At 47.8% G+C, this 18218-nt stretch overlaps 7 protein-coding genes across 12 annotated transcripts, besides 1 other annotated feature; 3 read left to right on the top strand and 4 right to left on the bottom strand.

The window, feature by feature from the left end:
- Positions 1–437: 437 nt before the first annotated feature.
- Positions 438–3896, top strand: Shark (SH2 ankyrin repeat kinase). The gene is made up of 5 exons (NM_080004.4): positions 438–573; positions 682–1178; positions 1241–1762; positions 1817–3044; positions 3104–3896. Exons 1-5 carry the CDS (start codon positions 495–497, stop codon positions 3595–3597), a joined length of 2820 nt encoding a protein of 939 aa, NP_524743.2. The 5' UTR covers positions 438–494; the 3' UTR covers positions 3598–3896.
- On the bottom strand, positions 3767–6280 carry Lipt1 (Lipoyltransferase 1). 2 transcript variants are annotated; one of them, NM_137253.5, is made up of 3 exons: positions 4984–5982; positions 4376–4837; positions 3767–4315 (listed from the first exon to the last, which is right to left on the bottom strand). In NM_137253.5, the coding sequence occupies exons 1-3, from the start codon at positions 5539–5541 to the stop codon at positions 4145–4147; spliced, it is 1191 nt and encodes a 396-aa protein (NP_611097.2). In that variant the 5' UTR covers positions 5542–5982; the 3' UTR covers positions 3767–4144. The 2 variants fall into 2 exon arrangements, with proteins under 2 accessions (NP_611097.2, NP_001188958.1); NM_001202029.2 differs by having other exon boundaries at positions 3944–4315; positions 4984–6280.
- On the bottom strand, positions 3944–6280 carry CG42837 (uncharacterized protein). Its single transcript, NM_001202030.2, has 3 exons — positions 4984–6280; positions 4376–4837; positions 3944–4315 (listed from the first exon to the last, which is right to left on the bottom strand). Exon 1 carries the CDS (start codon positions 5992–5994, stop codon positions 5806–5808), a length of 189 nt encoding a protein of 62 aa, NP_001188959.1. The 5' UTR covers positions 5995–6280; the 3' UTR covers positions 3944–4315; positions 4376–4837; positions 4984–5805.
- A 113-nt stretch (positions 6281–6393) lies between these two features.
- Positions 6394–6938, bottom strand: CG44242 (uncharacterized protein). Of its 2 annotated transcripts, none has more exons than NM_001202028.2 (2): positions 6720–6938; positions 6394–6630 (listed from the first exon to the last, which is right to left on the bottom strand). In NM_001202028.2, exons 1-2 carry the CDS (start codon positions 6849–6851, stop codon positions 6520–6522), a joined length of 243 nt encoding a protein of 80 aa, NP_001188957.1. In that variant the 5' UTR covers positions 6852–6938; the 3' UTR covers positions 6394–6519. The 2 variants fall into 2 exon arrangements, with proteins under 2 accessions (NP_001188957.1, NP_001137676.1); NM_001144204.3 differs by having other exon boundaries at positions 6750–6938.
- A 50-nt stretch (positions 6939–6988) lies between these two features.
- caly (calypso) lies at positions 6989–9260 on the top strand. Of its 2 annotated transcripts, none has more exons than NM_176194.2 (3): positions 6989–7255; positions 7352–7605; positions 7665–9260. In NM_176194.2, exons 2-3 carry the CDS (start codon positions 7413–7415, stop codon positions 8885–8887), a joined length of 1416 nt encoding a protein of 471 aa, NP_788374.1. In that variant the 5' UTR covers positions 6989–7255; positions 7352–7412; the 3' UTR covers positions 8888–9260. The 2 variants fall into 2 exon arrangements, with proteins under 2 accessions (NP_788374.1, NP_611096.1); NM_137252.3 differs by having other exon boundaries at positions 7322–7605.
- clu (clueless) lies at positions 9045–16738 on the bottom strand. Of its 2 annotated transcripts, none has more exons than NM_137251.3 (7): positions 16186–16738; positions 13658–14744; positions 11291–13559; positions 11097–11222; positions 10819–11034; positions 10546–10757; positions 9045–10477 (listed from the first exon to the last, which is right to left on the bottom strand). In NM_137251.3, the coding sequence occupies exons 1-7, from the start codon at positions 16397–16399 to the stop codon at positions 10255–10257; spliced, it is 4347 nt and encodes a 1448-aa protein (NP_611095.1). In that variant the 5' UTR covers positions 16400–16738; the 3' UTR covers positions 9045–10254. The 2 variants fall into 2 exon arrangements, with proteins under 2 accessions (NP_611095.1, NP_001261021.1); NM_001274092.1 differs by lacking the exon at positions 16186–16738 and adding an exon at positions 15168–15433.
- Positions 9360–9423: a mobile genetic element.
- A 77-nt stretch (positions 16739–16815) lies between the features above and the next one.
- Positions 16816–18200, top strand: CG8441 (uncharacterized protein). Of its 2 annotated transcripts, NM_001259433.1 has the most exons (3): positions 16816–16915; positions 17303–17510; positions 17571–18200. In NM_001259433.1, the coding sequence occupies exons 2-3, from the start codon at positions 17337–17339 to the stop codon at positions 18156–18158; spliced, it is 762 nt and encodes a 253-aa protein (NP_001246362.1). In that variant the 5' UTR covers positions 16816–16915; positions 17303–17336; the 3' UTR covers positions 18159–18200. The 2 variants fall into 2 exon arrangements, with proteins under 2 accessions (NP_001246362.1, NP_611094.1); NM_137250.4 differs by lacking the exon at positions 16816–16915 and having other exon boundaries at positions 17300–17510.
- The last annotated feature ends 18 nt before the right edge of the window (positions 18201–18218 follow it).

Below are 18218 nucleotides of genomic sequence, written 5' to 3'. Positions count from 1 at the left end.
GTGTTTTATTACTACTTTAAATATAGTTTCATTTAATTAATTCGTTGAATTTCTGCGATGCAAGCTGATCGATGATAATTCTGACATAATATTAAATATTATTATAAATAGGTATTTTTATATAAACAATTATAATCACTTATGCGAGCATTTATATTGATGTATAGAATCAAGTTTTAATTGAACTCGCTTTTAAGTTATTTTTAAATCAGCAATAATGAATAATAAACCATGAAATCTTAAGAGTGAAATTTTAAATTTTCCCGCCAACTCTCTTTGGTTGGCAACGCGACCATCCCCTGGCCGTGCTGCCAACTTTTAGCGTGAAAATTAAAAGAAATTGAAATATCATAAGTAAAAAAGCCAGAATCAAGTGGAAGAAAGCTAAATTGGCAACACTGATCGCTGGCGGTATTTTCCTACGATCCACCAACGATCACACTTCCCCAAAATTATTAACAAAACGCAGCAGGATCGGAGCAAATGGCCCAAAAATGAGTCGCGATAGTGATCCCATGAAATGGTACCACGGCAACCTGTCCCGCGAGGCAGCCGACGAACTGCTAAAGCAGGGTAAGTGCTGGCGCAGGACGCCAATTGGCCTGACATCAGTGATGATCGCTGGGATGTGGGCGTGGTGGAGCACAATGATGGGTAATTGGTATGGCAATCAATCAACAGGTTACGAGGACGGGACATTTCTGGTGCGCGAGAGCAGCACAGCGGCCGGGGACTTTGTGCTGAGCCTGCTCTGCCAGGGTGAGGTGTGTCACTACCAGGTGCGGCGACATGGCGGCGAGGACGCCTTCTTCTCCATCGACGACAAGGTACAGACGAAGATACTGCACGGCCTGGACACGCTCGTCGACTACTATCAGCAGGCGGCCAATGGTCTGCCCACCAAGCTGACGGTGCCCTTGATCCGCGATCTGCCGCCGCACAACACTCGCAGCCACGGAGTGACCAATCTGCTGCATCGCGCCACAAGCAAAAACGAGAGCAAGGTCGTCTTCGAGCTGCTCAAGTGCGGCTATCGGAATTTCGATGCCAAGAATCAGGATGGACAGACGGCTCTGCATCTGGCTGCCCTCCACTCGGACGAGGATATACTGAAACACCTGTTGAATGCAAAGGTCCAGGTCAACAGCTCCGACTCCTTTGGCTGCCAGCCATTGCACGTAGGTTTACCCACGCACAACTATGCATAAAGCTCCCTATAACCATACACTTACATTCGTAGTACGCCGCTCGCTCCAAACCGGCCAGTTTCATACGCACACTCATCTCGGCACAGGCCAATGTCCAGGGCAGGAACATCGACAACGGCTATGTGCCGCTGCATGAGGCTGCCAAGCACGGCAACCTGGAGGCTGTGCAAGAGCTGCTCCTGGCTGAGGCTCCGCCGTTGCCCAGAACAAGTTCGGGTGAATTTCCATTCGATCTGGCCAAGGAAGCGGGCCAAACGGCAGTAGAAGAATTCCTGCTCAACTACAAGCTCCCACCGGCGAATACCACAAGAGACCAGTGGTATCATGGCACTCTGACCAGAGAAGAGGCAGTAGCCATACTAAAAAAGCATGCCAAGGAGCTATTGGCCAAGCAACCTGAAGTAGACACCTCCGGCTGCTTTCTGGTTCGCTACTCCGAGTCGCCGGCGGCCTCGGGGTTGGTTTTAACATTGCTTTGTGATCAGGTGGTCAAGAATTTTCGTATTTCGCAAGCTGATCTCTACCAGAATGGTAACAAGGTGCAGTCGGGCGGGGTAAGTTATCACCGTACTTTAAATGTTCTCTTTAAAGTAACCTCTGTTTTGCAGTCCAAGTTTCTGTACATTGATGACGGTCCCTACTGGCCAAGCGTGGAACATCTAATAGCCCACTTCATGCGTTTCTCGTACGGGTTGCCAGTGAGTCTCAAGTATCCGGTTCCGCCACAGCCCAAGCCAGAGGTGCCATCGTTTGCCACAATACCTCGATCTAATATGAAGCCAAAAGCAGCATCGCCCGCTACCCCGCCCACTCCAGTATCGCCACATTCGCATCATCAACACCCCCACGTTCCCGCCCTGACCATAACGAAGAAAAAGCAGAAGGAGAACAGTAGCTCAATGTTCAACACTCTGCGACTGACGAGTCCGAAGAAAGCGCTATTCGACATGAACAGCCTGCGCAAAAACAAGTCCAAGGGCAAACGCAGTGACTCCGAGAGCAGTGTGAGTGGTTCTTTGGCCGGAACGGAGCAGGAGCTGCAGGCAGCGGCACCCATGCTGAAGAGCCTGTCGTTCTCGACGGAGTTCTCAACGTTTAACGCGGATGGCGTAACTGGTTCTGGTGCCGCCGCTGCTGGCGAAGTGTACAACGTGCCCAGGAACAACACGCCCATTGAGATTGACCTGCCACCGATTGCCCAAAAGACTGAAGCCGAAGTTGAGTATTTCACGAAAAGTGATGTGGCCATAGAGCGCGAGCGAGCAGGTCAGTGGATCGGCAACGGCTACCAGCCCACAATGGACGTGCTATCCCTGTTGGATCAGCAGATCAAGGCGCCCGCCGTGGCGCGACTAAACTCGCTTGGTCCGAACGCATCAACGGAAAGTGAGATGGCCAGCTATCTTCATCGCAAGTGCAGCGGTACGCCAAGCACACCAAGCGCCACTGAGGTGGAGGCCGCCAAGCTGAGATTCTTTATTGAGCCAGAAAAACTAGTGCTGGATAGAGAGATCGGGCACGGGGAATTCGGTTCGGTGCACAGTGGATGGCTGCTGAGAAAGAGCGGTGCCGGCGAGGAATCGCGCTTGGAGGTGGCCATTAAGATGCTTAGCGACGAGCACAGCAACAAACAGGAGTTCCTGCGCGAAGCATCAGTTATGATGCGGCTGGAGCACAAGTGCATTGTGCGATTGATTGGCATTGCGAAGGGTGAAATGCTAATGATGGTTCAAGAGCTAGCTCCGTTGGGCTCCATGCTGCAGTACATACTGGATCATGGTCATGAGATCACGGCCAATGCGGAGCTGAAAGTTTGGGCGTCACAGATTGCGTGTGGTAAGTCAAATTCAAGACAATTTGATTCAATTCAATTAATTAATTAATGTTTGTACCAGGCATGCATTATCTGGAATCACAGCATTTTGTACACCGCGATCTGGCCGCCAGAAATATATTGCTGACCGCACGCCACCAGGCGAAGATCAGTGACTTCGGCATGTCGCGATCACTGAGACCCGGTAGCACGGAATACCAATTCACCCAGGGCGGACGTTGGCCCATCCGCTGGTACGCACCGGAAAGCTTCAACCTGGGCATCTTCTCGCACGCCAGTGATGTGTGGTCCTTTGGCGTGACCATCTGGGAGATGTTTTCCCTCGGCGCACCGCCATATGGGGAAATATCTAATGTCGATGCCATCAAGTTGGTGGACAGTGGCGAACGCCTGCCGCAGCCCAATCTCTGTCCAGCTTACATCTATGCCGTGATGCAGAGCTGCTGGAAGGAACGACCCAAAGATCGGCCAACCTTTGTCTATCTCACCGAGTTTTTCGCCCGCGATCCTGATTACCAAAACCTGCCGGAATTGGTGCAAACGGTTCACATTTAAGCCAGTTTCCATTTTCCATTTTTTCCGTTCTGAGTGCAATTTTCTGTAGCTATTTATGCAATGTCTTCTATTTCGTTTTCAACGTATTAACGATCTGGAACCCACAGATCACTATTGTTGTTCCGTATCCTAGTATTCATGTTTATAGCTTGTAATATATTTTTTAATCATATGTACAACCAATTTGTGTCAAAAGAAAGCGAACAAGTGCCTTAAAGATTTAGCATATAAGCTTTGTATTCATTTTTACAAATCCATTTTGTTTCATTGGTTATACAAAATAAAAACTATTTTTATACATACTGCGCTTTTTGATTTAGTATTAAATAATACAGCAGTATGCTTTAATAATCAATGTTTAAACATTTAATGCAGTTCTTTTATATAAAACGTGGTAACAAAAGTAAATAGTTTGTTGGTAAACCGCTTAAATACTAGGTTAGTAATATGGTTTCTTGGAAAGATTATAACTACGTTAGCGTGGTTAGTGCTCTAGAAATGGATTATATATTTTTTTGTTAATTTTTTCGAGCTAGCACAACAGTAATCAAGCTGATCCGTTTATTGCCTGCTTCACATTCGATGCGCTGACGAGCTTAAGGGCGCCAAGTATTCCGTTCAGGTTCTCCTCGTTGTAGGGCTTGCCCTGGAGCGGAGTCACCACCGGGACGAGCTGATCGCTCTGCGGCAGCTGGATGCCGATCTCCTTCATTAATCCCTACAAATTTAGTAAAATCATAAGTGATAATTCTCTAAAACAGGGCAAAACAAATCTTACCGCTTCCACTTCCACGCTTAGTTTCAGTTTCATGTCCTGCTCATCGCCCTTCACCTCCAGTTCCTTCTGCACGGTGAACTTGGGAGTCTTGCCGATGACCCAGTCCCAAGAGCTGTAGTTGGAGCGCAATTCCTCAATGCCGGGGAACCATTTCTCTGTGGGATTGACCAGCTGAAAGCCGCGCTGCTGCATCGTCTGTGTGCTGCCGCCGTCTTCAAGCGTAGTTGCAGCCGTTCTCAAATACTCGTAACCCACGGCGGAACGCAGCTGAGCAACGTTCACCGTGCGATTGACATCAACCAGGTTGCGAATGGGCGACGGCACCGAAGCCGTGGCCTTGCTAATATAATTGGCCGGCTCCCGCACCAGAGATTCGCCCAAGTGCAATTTGTTGGCGCTGGCCAAAATGGTGCAGTGATGGTACGAGTTCGGGTGTCCCAGCTTGGCCGCAGTGCCGGAAATCTGTAATTGAACAAGGGCATACTCGTTGAGTGGGCAAATAAAGACCAGATGCACAGCCCCAGCTGTTGGTTAAGTGAGCTGATGCCAATGTGAGGGATCAGCCGGGGTCGCATCATTCCTTGATAAGAGCCACCGCTCCTCCTCACCTTCTTATTCATCACTACAATGTCGTCGCGCTCATTTATCTCTGCCTTGATGGCCCATTCGCGGAACAAGGCCCTGGTCACGATGTTCAGGTTGTACTTGCGATCGTAGCGCTCTCTGGGCGAGAAAAAGGTGCAGTTGAGGTTCCCAAGATCATGGTACACCGCTCCACCGCCACTATTGCGGCGTGCAAGTGTTATGCCGCGTTCCACCAGCTGCGAAACATTAGCCTCGGTGAAGGGATTCTGGTGGCGACCAATGACTACGCACGGGTCGTTGGCCCACAGCAGCAGCACATGGTGGCGGCTGAAATCAAAGTTTTTGTACAGCCAATCCTCTAGAGCGAGGTTGGTGAACACATCGCTGGACTGCGAGATGAACACGGACTTCTTGATCTCCGAATCGGGAACCACGGGCGGTGGCTGGCGCCTCTGCTTTTTAATCTCCTGCTGTCCAGCAGATGGTGGCTCCACTCCGCTGGATGCCAGGCGCGTGGCCTGAGCGGCGGAGGAGAGAAGTAGCCGCAGCTGGCTGGAATTGCGTCGCAACAGCATGCTCATGGCTTACACAAGGAAGTGGGGCGTACGGGTGTGTGTGATTTCTGTTGCCAGGTGATCTGGGACACAATGCACTTGCAAGCGAAACAAGGTCAATGGTGTCGAAAAAAGCTTTTGGCTGGTTGATTGGTTGGTTGGTTGGTTGGTTTCTACGGTTGTCGTCTGCCTGGTTCTGTGTGGTCCGTGTGTGCTCTTCTTTAGGTTATGTATGGTCTACTATCTACGCTATTCGTTTTGGTCTTTAAATGGCTTTGGTCGCTCTGGACTTTAGACTGTGGCGTTCTTAGTGGCTCGGGATGTGTTTGCAGCCACGGAGCTGGCCGAGATGAGGTATTCGTGCAGGGCGGGCGTCTGATGCAGCCACTTCCACGTTTGATGCAGACCACAGACACGCTTACGGAGACCCAGGCAGTCCTTGTTGGCACAGTTCACTGGCATACTACGCCTCACACCCATCCAGGTGGGGGATACAACGAATCCGGTGTTTACGGGGGGCCGCAACGTTACGGGGCCCAAATAAGATGGCTAAAGGGTTTCCTTTTTAGCTGACACCAAAATTTTCCACTCTTTGTTCGCGGCGCACGGGAACTGCGGGGGGCGGGGGCAAGGCGGATGATCGCAGTGGGCGGGGGTAGCAGTTATAGCACAAACAAACGAACGAACACAGAGCCGATCGAAAAGCAGCTGCGCGTGTGGAAATATCACGACCGATTGGCTTTCGTTTCAGATGAGCAGTGGTGCTCGCTGCTCTTGTTCTTCCTCGACGGTCCCCAAATGCCATTCGCAGCGAACGACGAAAGCTCCGGTCATTAAAAAAAAAAAAAAACAACGGCACTCTGGCGCCGCACTTAATTTATTTTCATCTTTTTAATTCGAACTTGTATAATTTACGCTAAACATGTGTGATAATCCGAGACGTCTACAACAGATGTGACATTAATATGTGTTATATTTTATAAGCAGCATACTTTGAGAGCCCCTTCAGTTTGGAATACCCCCATTATTAATGTAAGCCGCCTCTTCGGGATCAATTGGCTTGCGGGCAAATCGTGCCGGCAGCTCGTAGTCCTCAATTGCTGGTCCACCGGCCAACTAAATGTAGAAGGGACAATTACGAAGATTAGTTATGATGCACAGAAGAAGCCGTGGTATTGTGTATAAATGAAATGGGCTGGGTTAACCTTTTTGCCTCCTGCGGCCTGGGAACTTGCCTTCTGGTTTGCTGTCTGGGCGCCCGGCACTCCTGCACCACCCTTGCGGAAGTGTATGAGCGGTACGCGCTTAGCCAGCGCAACTAGTGTTGGTCGAACCATAGCAACAGCAATTGAATTTCTACCAAAAAGCCAAGGCAAAAGTAAAAGTTACGTGAATAACAGCTGACTGTAAACTCATACAAGCGCTGCCAGATCGTTAAAATTGCATGCCATTCGCCGCGCAATGGATTATTATCGTTATTGAAATTTACGTGATCCTGTGAATGGCTAAGGCAGATAAGAGGAAGCGCAAAAAACTATTTTGGTCCAAATCGGTAATATTTTTATATTTAAAATGAATTGGGGACAGAAGATAACCGGCAGCCGACGGCCCTAACTTCTGGACGGACATCGCCAGTATATGGATTGCTCCTAAAACTAGCAAACCAACGTACTTATGCTCTATGCAACAATAAATGTCATATGAAAACAAACTATTGAAGACGTTTTTATGAGTATAACCGGTAACTATTTCATTTGTTTATTATATTAATGACAAATAAACTTATACGTAAACATTCCTTTGATAGATTTTCATGTGTATATCCTTCTCTGTGCAGAAAAACGAAATTAAAGTAACATCTCGGATACTTTCGCAGCAATTGTATAAGCCATACAAATATGAACGCTGCTGGAGGAGGTAGTGGTGCCCAGGCGGCCGCAGTGGCGGCAGGCAACAACAGTCTCAGCCACAATGCGCTACTTTCCACGGCCTCAGGAGCCACCACCATGCCTATGGCCCAACTGGCAGACGGTTGGTTGGAGCTGGAGTCCGACCCAGGTCTCTTCACACTGCTTCTCAAGGATTTTGGATGTAATCTATTTGAATATGCCTTGTTCCACACATCCTATTAAAATATGTACTATCCTTAGGTCACGATGTACAGGTGGAGGAGGTGTACGACCTACAGAAACCCATCGAGAGTCCATATGGCTTCATATTTCTCTTCCGCTGGATCGAAGAGCGACGCGCCAGACGCAAAATTGTGGAGACAACTGCTGAGATATTCGTCAAGGATGAGGAGGCCATTTCCAGCATTTTCTTCGCCCAGCAGGTAGTCCCCAATAGCTGTGCCACACACGCGTTGCTTTCGGTGCTCCTGAACTGCAACGAGAACAATCTTCAGCTGGGCGACACCCTGAGTCGACTAAAAACCCACACCAAAGGCATGAGTCCGGAGAACAAGGGGCTGGCTATTGGCAACACTCCGGAGCTGGCCTGTGCCCATAACTCACACGCAATGCCGCAGGCTCGGCGCCGTCTAGAAAGGACGGGAGCGGGCGTCTCAAGTTGCCGCTTCACGGGTGAGGCGTTTCACTTCGTTAGCTTTGTGCCTATCAATGGACAACTGTTTGAGCTGGATGGCTTGAAACCGTATCCCATGAATCACGGCGGTTGGGAGGATAGCGAGGATTGGACAGATAAGTTCCGACGTGTGATGGCTGAGCGACTGGGAATAGCGACCGGCGAACAGGACATACGTTTCAATCTCATGGCCGTAGTGCCAGACAGGCGGATTGCCATAACACATAAACTTAAGATGCTGCGCACAAACCAGGCAATCGTGTCCGGAACACTGCAGAAACTTCTAAAGGCCGACGAGCAGGGCGAATCGGGGAACGGAGACTCACAACGTCCGGATACACCCACCACATTATTGGAGCCGAGCGCTTTCACCGCACGTGACCTGCAATCGCTTCTCAAGAACCTGGACACAGAAATAGCCATCAATGAGCAGCATCTGGCTGACGAAAACGATCGGAGGCACATGTTTAAGGTGGACGCCAGTCGACGTACCCACAACTACGATAAGTTCATTTGCACTTTCCTCTCTATGCTGGCCCACCAGGGCGTCCTGGGCGAGCTGGTTAGCCAGCATTTGCTTCCGTCGAAGAAGGTCAGTGGCCAGGGTGCTGCCAATCGGATCAGCAAGCAGAGCACCACCGCCAGTGCAGGCGGAAGCACCGCAGCAGGCACTGCATCCACGCCCAAGACTCAGCAACAGCAGGCTGCGGCCGCTAAGAATGGCAAGTCGCCAAGCAAAACGCCAGGCAGGAGGCGAAAGGGACGCAACAAGTGCAGAAAACGGAAGTAGGCGACCAGACGACCAGCATGTACATGTTTTTAAGAATACAGTTTGCATTTTTAAGACCATTCATTCCAGTATTGTTTTTCTACAATTTCCCCACCAAGAAGCACCATTAACCCATAAGATCGTATAAGTTTAGTTTTAGTAACACTCAAATGCGGTTCTTTTAAATACGAAATCAACTTGGCAGCTTCATTTTTATTTGATCGCAATTCGATCTTTTTAATAATAAAAAACCATTTTGTTCGTATGAATCGTTTTTCATGTGGTCCTTGATAGACGAAGGACCCAAATGTGTATGCATTACATATGAATAATATATATATTTTCTGATATATATCTATATGATAGTTGTATAACAAAAACGTAATCCTTCAATAATTCCTCTGGTTTTTTTTTCCAATCGGGTGAATCCTAACGTTATTGTAAAATATTTAGTCGCACTCGTTGTAAAGTTGATTCAACAAAAACAATGCATAAAACAAGAGAACGCTATAGTCGATTTGCTCGACTATCATATACCCGTTACTCAACTAGTGGGAGGTGGCAGGAAGATATCTCTAAAATTTGTTGGCATAACGGCGAATATTGTAAAATAGTATAGAATGGTAAAATAGTAATATAAAATTACTGCTTTTTGCGGTTAAAGTAACAATGTTTTAAAACAACTAAGCGTGACAAGAAGCAAGTATTCCTCATGTCAACATTCTAGCTTTTCTAGTTCGTGTTTCTAGACAGACGGACGTGTCTGGTGATCCCGATCAAGAATATATCTTCCTGCTACAAATCTTTCAACGAATCATCTAGTATACCTAGAGTAACTAAGAGTAACGGATGTGATTACGTGCAATCGATTACAAACTATAAAAGGCATTTGACGGGTTTGCAAATGGTTTGGCAAAACATACATGTGTGTTAGAGCTAGGCGACTTTTTGCGTTCAAAAACAAGTCAACTTTCTGTTAGAGCTGATTTTTCTGTGATATCTGTCTGTAGGTTTTGGATAGGATGCTTAATAGTGTTGCTGATAGTTTGCTTGACTAAATCTAAAAGTACTTTATTGACCTATGCCATAAATGGTTATAGGACGTTCTATGCGTATTCTTAAATACGACGCGATGCGATGTGTGTGAGCAGTACAAGAGCAGCCTTTAAGAAAAACATATACAATTATGTTTTATTACGATGTTGGTACTTTTTGATGTTGCTGTTGGTGGTAGGTCATTGCTGTAGTAGTTTAAAACCTGAATGCATTCATTTTGCTCAGTCCCAAAATACGATTAACGATACGGCAATGCAATGAACAGGCGGCAAATTTTGTGACTTGTTGGGATTTTCGATATCTTTTTGTTAAACATCGCCCATTGGGAGCGTTCAACTTGAAGTCGCCTCAGTGGCTGCCGCCTTGTCGCCATTTGTTAGCTGCTTGCCTGCTTCTGGCTGCTCCTTTATATCCTTGGATACCGCATCCTCGGCCTCGCCATTGTTGTTAGCAGCAGCCACAATGGAGTTGATAGCATCATTCACCTCGTTCTCGGTGCTATCGGTCTTGAAATGCTTTTCAATTTCACTGCGCACCTTGACAATGTCTTTTCGGCTAAAATTAGTAAGTAGAATACAGATTAGAAAATCCCTTGTGAAAAGGCAATCGAGTGTAAGTCTTACCTAATCTTTACAAACAGAATGCCATTGATGGTGTTCAACATGTCCAGGACCGAGCCCATCGACGGTGGTGTGATGTGGATGGGCGGCAGGTCACTGGTCAGTTTGCCACTGGAATAGATATCGTTCATCTTGCGCTGCAGCAGCACAGCTTGCTGGGTCAAAAGACGCAGGCACTCGGCCGAGTCCCTGGTCTTCTCGTGGTTCTCGCCAAGCTGTTTATAAAATATATTATTCAGATTGATTTCCTGTGGAATTAGCTTAGTATACACCCACCTGAGACTTGTAGAAAGAGTACGTTTCCTTCTCGTTATTCAACGCTGAGCGGAAGTCGCCCATGCAGGACTGTGTGCGGGCCATCAGGTGATAGCTGAGTGCCACGTGCATATCCTTGTCGCCAAAGTACTTCAGGTTCAGCTTGAGGGCATGCTCGATAAACCGCAGCGACAACTCGTATTCGCCCAGCGCATGCAAAATCAAACTGATGTTGCTCTGAAAATAAAGGTAAGACGGTTGGATTTTAATCAAATTTTTAACTAACTTGGTAAACTTACATCGATCAGTGCCACTTCCGGATGATCTTCACCACAGATGAGCACCATCAGATAGCGAGCTCTGTACAGCAGCTTAAGAGACATTCCCACATGTCCGTTAGCAAACGAATAGAGTGATAGGTGTGTCTAAAGAAGGAAGAATACAGATATTAATTGAACTTAGAAGAATGAGGCAGGGCAGCAAAGGCACATACGTATTCCAATATGGTCGATGGGTGGTCCATGCCGTTCACCCGCTCGCTCATGATCACTGCTCGCTGTTGGATCGCTAGAGCATCTTGGGCATCGCCCAAGAGGTAGCTGAGCCTGGCCAGCATGCGCAGGCAGGATCCGTTTTCCTGATGCAATGCGCCAAATACGTTGTTCAGCAGGTTGAGTGCTCCGCTGATTAGCTCATAGCCCTCCTTAAACAAGCCCTGTTGGATCTTGGCCTGGCCCGTGGTGTAGAAGTTATAGGCGTCGGTTGCCCGGGGACTAATGTGCTTCACAATTGGGAACACATTGACGATGTCGTCGTCGCCAAAGGTTGGCTTGTGCTTGGACTCGAAGTTGTACTCTCGCAGCAGCACCTGAATACCAACCTTCAAGCAGAAGGCGCGCATCAGACTGATACGCAGGATGCCGTATTTGGAGACCGCAGTCTCAATCGAGTCACAATCCAATTCCCAGTCCCAGTAGACCTTGGCCTCCTTACGAATTTGCTGCCACAGGGATCGGGGCGTCATCAGAGTCCAATCGGATGCGGATGAACTATTGGAGGAGCCAGACGAGCTGCCATTCTGATTGCCTGTCGTCTGCTGTTGCTGCTGACCCTTTCCGCCCTTGGAGGACTTGTGCTTGTTGTGCTTACCGCCGTTGCCGCGTTTCTTGTGCGCCTCCTCGCTGCTCACGGCCGGGTTGACGGGTCCGTTGGTCAGCAGACAGTTGAGGAAGTGGCTGATGGCAGCAGAGAGGTGCAGCGGCTCTGTATTCTGCATGTACGTATAGTAGATGTGCTTGGTGGCCCGTACGATCAGCTCGAGGACAGCGATCCTATGCAGGTAATCCATGCGAGGCATTTGGCTTAAAATTTTGATAACCTTGCCCAAATAACGCACGTTGATGCCGTGACTGTGCAAAGATTCTGTTAGACTCTGGCCATCGATTGGTGACGATGAATGGGACATATGTTCCTTGATAAAGGCGGGTATCTGCTTAAGGACGAGAAACTCGGCTGCTTCCTGCACGAGCACCTTCTGTTTGGCCAGCGAGGTGCCCTCCTCGCCATCCGCGTGACGAATGCCAGGCGAGAATACGTCGGGGTTGAAGCGGAAGTCAAACTCTTTCTCCTTCAGCGATCCAACGGCGGCGCAAGCCCGCTTTACTACCTCGGCAGCTTGCACCTCATTCGAAGTAGCTACATTGGACTGTGCTTCCCGGATGGCATTAACAATGGCGGCGGCCCTTGCCTCGCCAGAAGTGGACCTCTCCTTCTTCTCCTCCTCTTCGTTTTTCTTCTCCTTGTCATCGGGTTTTTCAGCTCCGTTCACTTTACTTGCCGCTTCTGCTCCTTCTAAGGCTGGAACAGGATTCGCCTCCGATTTTTCAGACTGCTTTATGGTAGTAAGCTGCTGAAGGCGCGCAGCAGCAATTCGGATAAAGTTAACATGTCGATCCTCTATAAAAGCTTCCAGCAGCTCTTGACGCAGGCAGCACAACTTGTGCCTGTGCTCGATAGGGAAGCCCATATCAACTAATTCCTTGCTCAGCTGCACGTCCTGAAGCTTCAGGAAGTTCACGTCTGGCGGGAACGTGCGCAATAAGTCGAGGATGTAGTGTCGGCCATCGTTTCCAATAATGCCCTTGCACTCCACCGAGGAGCACAGCTCCACGGGTTCATCCCGCTCGTTAAGCACTACGTGTGGCAAAATCTTCAGATGCTTACCGGCTTGTCTAAGAAGCTCCAAGTATTTGGGATGGCTGAGCACCGTCTTTCCAAAGTCAATGGAGCCATAGACGACGCTTTGCTCCTGCTCCCGCTCCAGAATTCCGGGAATAATAGATTGGGCAGTAACACGGTAGCCGCGATAATCAACGACGACGGTTCCCAGTGTGTATAATCCTTCAATATCAACGGCATTATAGACACGCACGCCGTGCAGATCGTATCGTGGGGCAACAAAGGCGGCTGCATCGCCGCCCAGTTCCTTGTAATGGTCTCTTACGTCGAAGCCCATCGAGAAGAAGATATTGTTCCAAATGAACATCTGCATCTTGGTGTCCTCGCCGGGATTAATGGCCAGCACATTGCCGTCGATAACGGCCATGGCGCCCCTCGTGGCGGCAGTCACGAAATCCCCGTGCACCTTGAAGATGGCGCGCTCGCGCAGCAAGCGCTCCGGCAGTGTCTTACGTGGCAGTTCCCGTGTCGTCTGTAGCTCTTCGTTCCAGTCGCGCGTCTGTCCGGGGATGTGCTCTTCGTAGCTGCGGGATGGAAGGATTTAGGGTATTTAATTAATAATTATTATTACTTTGTTAACATTTATGTAGTAATACTATTAAAATCTTTTTGCTCAACCTACCCCAATTTTGAGCTGAATGCATCCTCGGCACGAATAGCGTCCACTGTGTGCTCCAGGATGGGAGCTGCCCACTGGTACACCTGATAGGGCGTGGCTACACGCTCGAAGGCATGACGCATGGTGCGTCGCTTCTGGATGGTCTGGAAGGCACGTCGGAACGATGGTGATATGTGGGAAAGCAGATCGATCAGCGAGTGGCTGAGGTGGCTTGGATTGTCGGGCTTGGGATTAAAGGTGTCGTCTGTCGACTGGTTGATGAAGAAGCCCTTGGAACAGGCTGAGATGTGGAATCGTTTATCCTCCATGGTGACAACGTACAGATACATGAGGTCACCATGCAGCTTGCGAGGACCGGGTGGCGGGTTCCAGGCGGATGTAGTCAGTACCTTGAGAGCCTGCGGTCCCTTGGCGTTCTTCACATTTGGATGCAATGGCAGAATTGGCGGATCACTTACACCCGGAGTCACATACTCCGGCGGAGTGCAATCCACGGAGTCCGGTCGCGTCCTCTTCTTGTCCAGCAAATCACCCTGAGTGATCGTGTTTAAGTAGGTCAGCGAAGTACAGTCAATGCCATTGTACGCGTCGGCCGGGTCAAGGTTTTTGAGAAGATCACGGACATGGCGCACATGAATACGGGCCTCCCGCATGGTGTACGGCTCCTCTACCACTTTGATCGTCGAGCCCTGCTCAAGGTTATTGATTGACTTGAGTTCGGCGAAATTGTCGAGCGTCACGTTGTCCAGCTGCAGCGAGAAGCATGTACGATGGCACGTCTCTTCGCGGTCCATCAGCAGCTGGTGGATTTCCTGCACCAGCTCCATGCTGGACAGCTGCACGCAGAGCAGATCGGCGCCGGGACTGCTGATGTTCACCGTGATGCCAATGTCCTGCAGAGCGTCCAGATCAATGTCATCACCATCAGCCTCAGCATCCGGTGCTCCTCCTTCCTGCGGTTTCTCCACATTGGCATTGGTATCGGCATTGTCCTCAACTGCATCCACCACTGTGGGCTTCTCGGCGTGTCCGTTGCTCAGAACGGCTTCGGTTGTGGGTTCAGTTGGGCTTTTGTTGCGGTTCTTCTTGCCTACATGGGGCGATGAAGAAGTAATTTGTTGTTAGTCAATATTGGGAAAGGCATATGGAGCATTGTGTAACCTATTCGATGTATAGGGAGAAACGTGAACTTTGGACCGACTTTTGTTTCCATGTCTCTCAGAAGAATCTTGTATAAATCCGTTATTTATTTATTATGGTTCATTAGTATGTTTTTAAAAACAAAAGATTATTCTTAGGAATTTAAATTTCCAAGCAATGCTGCCAAGTTTATGTTAGAATTTAATGTTTACCATTCTTAATTTATAAATAGTGGTTTATATCTAGTTTAATAATTAAACCTTGATATTATTTGAAAAATGGTGACAGAATTAAAGGTAATGCAAATACGTTACACGTTTCTTTTCTAAAATTGTCTGGCAATATATAATAATTTAAAAAGAGGTGTCTCTACCTCCAGGCTCCGATTTTTACATAACAATACTGTCCGCACACTTTTGTCGCTCAGTTTGTCTGTGTTCGCCGGCAAGCTGTGTGCTTGCATATACATATAAAGGCATATGTACATACATTTACAACAAAACAGTAGAAAAACAAACAGAAAGAGAAAAGCGAGCTGATAAGGCCAAAGGGGCCGGGTTCGTTCGGAGTCCGTACGAACGAACAGTCCACCGAATAATCCAATCTCCTTTCGATCTCTCAGGAAAACGGAATGGGTTTAACACGACCATGCTAATTTCAACAGCCGTATACTAAATTACAGCACTGTGAGATACATAGAGATAGAGCTAGGGAGAGAGAATGAGAGAGGCAAAGAGAGTGGGGAGAGGAGAAAGCAAAAGTGATAAGTACAATGTTCATTAACCGCAAGGAATTCGGAGAGAAGGAGACAAAGTGTAGAGCGATGCGTCTACGGATAGAAAACATGATTTACATAATTGTCGAACAATTTGCGTGTGTTAAGTGCATGCATTTCGGGCCGCGCACGTGTTAATTGTAGGTTAAACGCAACAAGAAATCCGCCCGGGGGGTTAATGAACATTTCGTCGCCGTTGCCGGGTTAATAACATGTGCGTTGCCATGCCAAGAGGAAGAGAAAGAGCGAGAGAGATAGGGAGCCTCACACTTGCAGTTCTCACACACGCACTTAACTCCAATAATACACACACACACATTTACGATTGCAATTGTAACCCACGCGGTTTATGGAGAGAGGGGGAGAGGGAAGGCTCGTAAAAGGGGGTGGAGGGGCAGCCATAGACAACGGGCGCCGCTTTTAAGGCATTATAGGGAAGAAAAAGCCCATTACGTAATGTTAAAAATGTTATGTGATTGGCTTTTGTGGCAAATAATATATTGAGGCAGTTTCCAAGGCAGCAAAGCTAAGAGGAGGTGGTGATGGGTTGGTGTGTGGGTGGGTGGGTGGTTGATTGGTTGGTTGAACATGGGCGTAGGCGGAAAGTTAAACGCACCTTTCTTCTTCGCAGCCGGCCCGTCGGCAGCCGTGCCATTGCCATTGACCAAGTTCTGATTCGAATTCTGCTGATTCGAATTCGGATTCAGGTTCTTTTTGCCGCCGGCCGTGTTGTTGTTCTCCTTGGCCTTGCCGCTGGCCTTTGTTGCTGTTGCTGTTGCATCGCCCGTGGCCGTTGCATTTGAATTCTTCGCCTCCGTTTCAAGCGCCATGCTTTTGTTTCACCTGCTCGCCAAAAACTCAACAAAACCAGCGGAGGAGACACAGAGTTCTAGTTCACGTTTCTTTTTTTTTTGGGCCCGTCCGTCCGTGTTACACAACTCTAACCGCTCGCCGAGCTCGGGGTGATTTCGGTTCGATTTTCAGTGTCTTTCTGGTCGATTGCGAACGTGATTGTTGTTTGGTTAACGATCTCGTACGCATCTATGACAAGTGGGTCTTTGCTAGTTCTGTTCTTTTCAGCACATTACTTATCGAGGATATAAATCGGCCGATTCGCTAGAAAATAACGCGTTATGTTGTTAACGGCTGAGAGTGTGACCACCGGGTGAACATTTAAATATACCGCTGGCATTGGCTTGGTTGCAGTATTTTAATTAGTATTTAGTTATTTGCTGTGTATAATTGCAGATGGACAACAACTAGTGATAGGGATGCACACGCAAAAACGATACCAATATATATGATTGCATTTATTTTAACAACAATTGTGTTCTGTTTAATAAAAGGTAATTTATGCACAATACAAACTTATTTTTATTTAAAACAAATTTTTAAGCCTTTTTATAAAGTGCGTCATATTAGCGTCGTTGAGGAACAGTGAAATTTGTAACATGGGTAGGTTTTTTTTATTTTATTTGAAGGTGAATTTCTATTCAACAATTTTTAAAAATTAATTAATGTAAAGGGCCTGTTTTAAGGATGGGTTGGTTCATAGCTGGACCTACTGTTATGAAATTATCTCAAAAATTGAAATTTTCCTGAAATTCCACCGTTCCGCCATCGCCGCTAACTTATCGACTCTAATTTGACGCATACAATTTTACAGATCAAGCATAGTCCCCGTTAAGTTTTTTTTTTAATTCGGTGTGTATTTTTTACGACTTGTAATACAGCCACACATAAAATACTGTTTTTAACCAAACAAACATGTCGCTTATAAAGAATTTGGTAAAAGAGCCCGAACAGAAGGCAAAGAAAAAGAAAAAGAATGCGGGATCTGGAGAAAGCGATTCCGATGAGAAGGACAAGCCTCTGCGGCCGTTCATCAAAACCGCGACAGATCTACAGAGGCTGAAGCTGGAGAAGCTCATGAAGAATCCGGTATGTGTTTGCATTGGAAAGCTGGGTGGACATTCATATTAATAAACCTTTTATTGCCAGGATAAGCCCGTGGTCATACCGGAGCAGCGTCGCGAACGGGACTTCATGTCCTCGGTGCCCACGTTCGTGCGGAATGTGATGGGAAGCAGTGCTGGAGCGGGTTCCGGCGAGTTCCATGTGTACCGCCACTTGCGACGCAAGGAGTACGCCCGCCAGAAGAACATCCAGAACCAGAGTGCCCGCGAAGCAGCAGATGAAGCTTACCAGCAGAAGTTGGACGACAACAGACGCGCGGCCGAAGAAAAGACTGCTAAGAAACGAGCCAAACGGTTGAAGAGAAAACAGAGGGCGAAAAAGCCGAGAGAGGACAAGAAGCCACTGGCTAAGGAAGCCTCAGAGGATAGTAACACAGATTCCGAGGAAGAGCCCACAGAAGAAAAGGCAGAAAGTAGCCCTGAGGAAGGACAACAGGTGGCATCCAAGGAATCCGACGACAATAACACCCAAGAAACTTCGAATGAAGAGGCAGTGAATTCAAATACAGAAGCGAAAAGCGCAGAGGACACAAATGCAGTGGAATTAGATAGCACCGAAGCTACAAAGGAATCCCAAAATGTGGATCAAGAACAAGACAAGCCTGTGCCTTAGTACCTCCTGTTCTATTCCTATCAATAAACCGTTTAGAGTAATAAAACACAGTGCGGTTTT

The sequence above is a fragment of the Drosophila melanogaster genome, chromosome 2R (genome assembly GCF_000001215.4).
Source record: "Drosophila melanogaster chromosome 2R".
In the NCBI taxonomy this organism is placed as follows: Eukaryota; Metazoa; Arthropoda; class Insecta; order Diptera; family Drosophilidae; genus Drosophila; species Drosophila melanogaster.
Note: the sequence above shows the minus strand (reverse complement) of the source record. Positions and strands in the feature narration are given on the sequence as shown.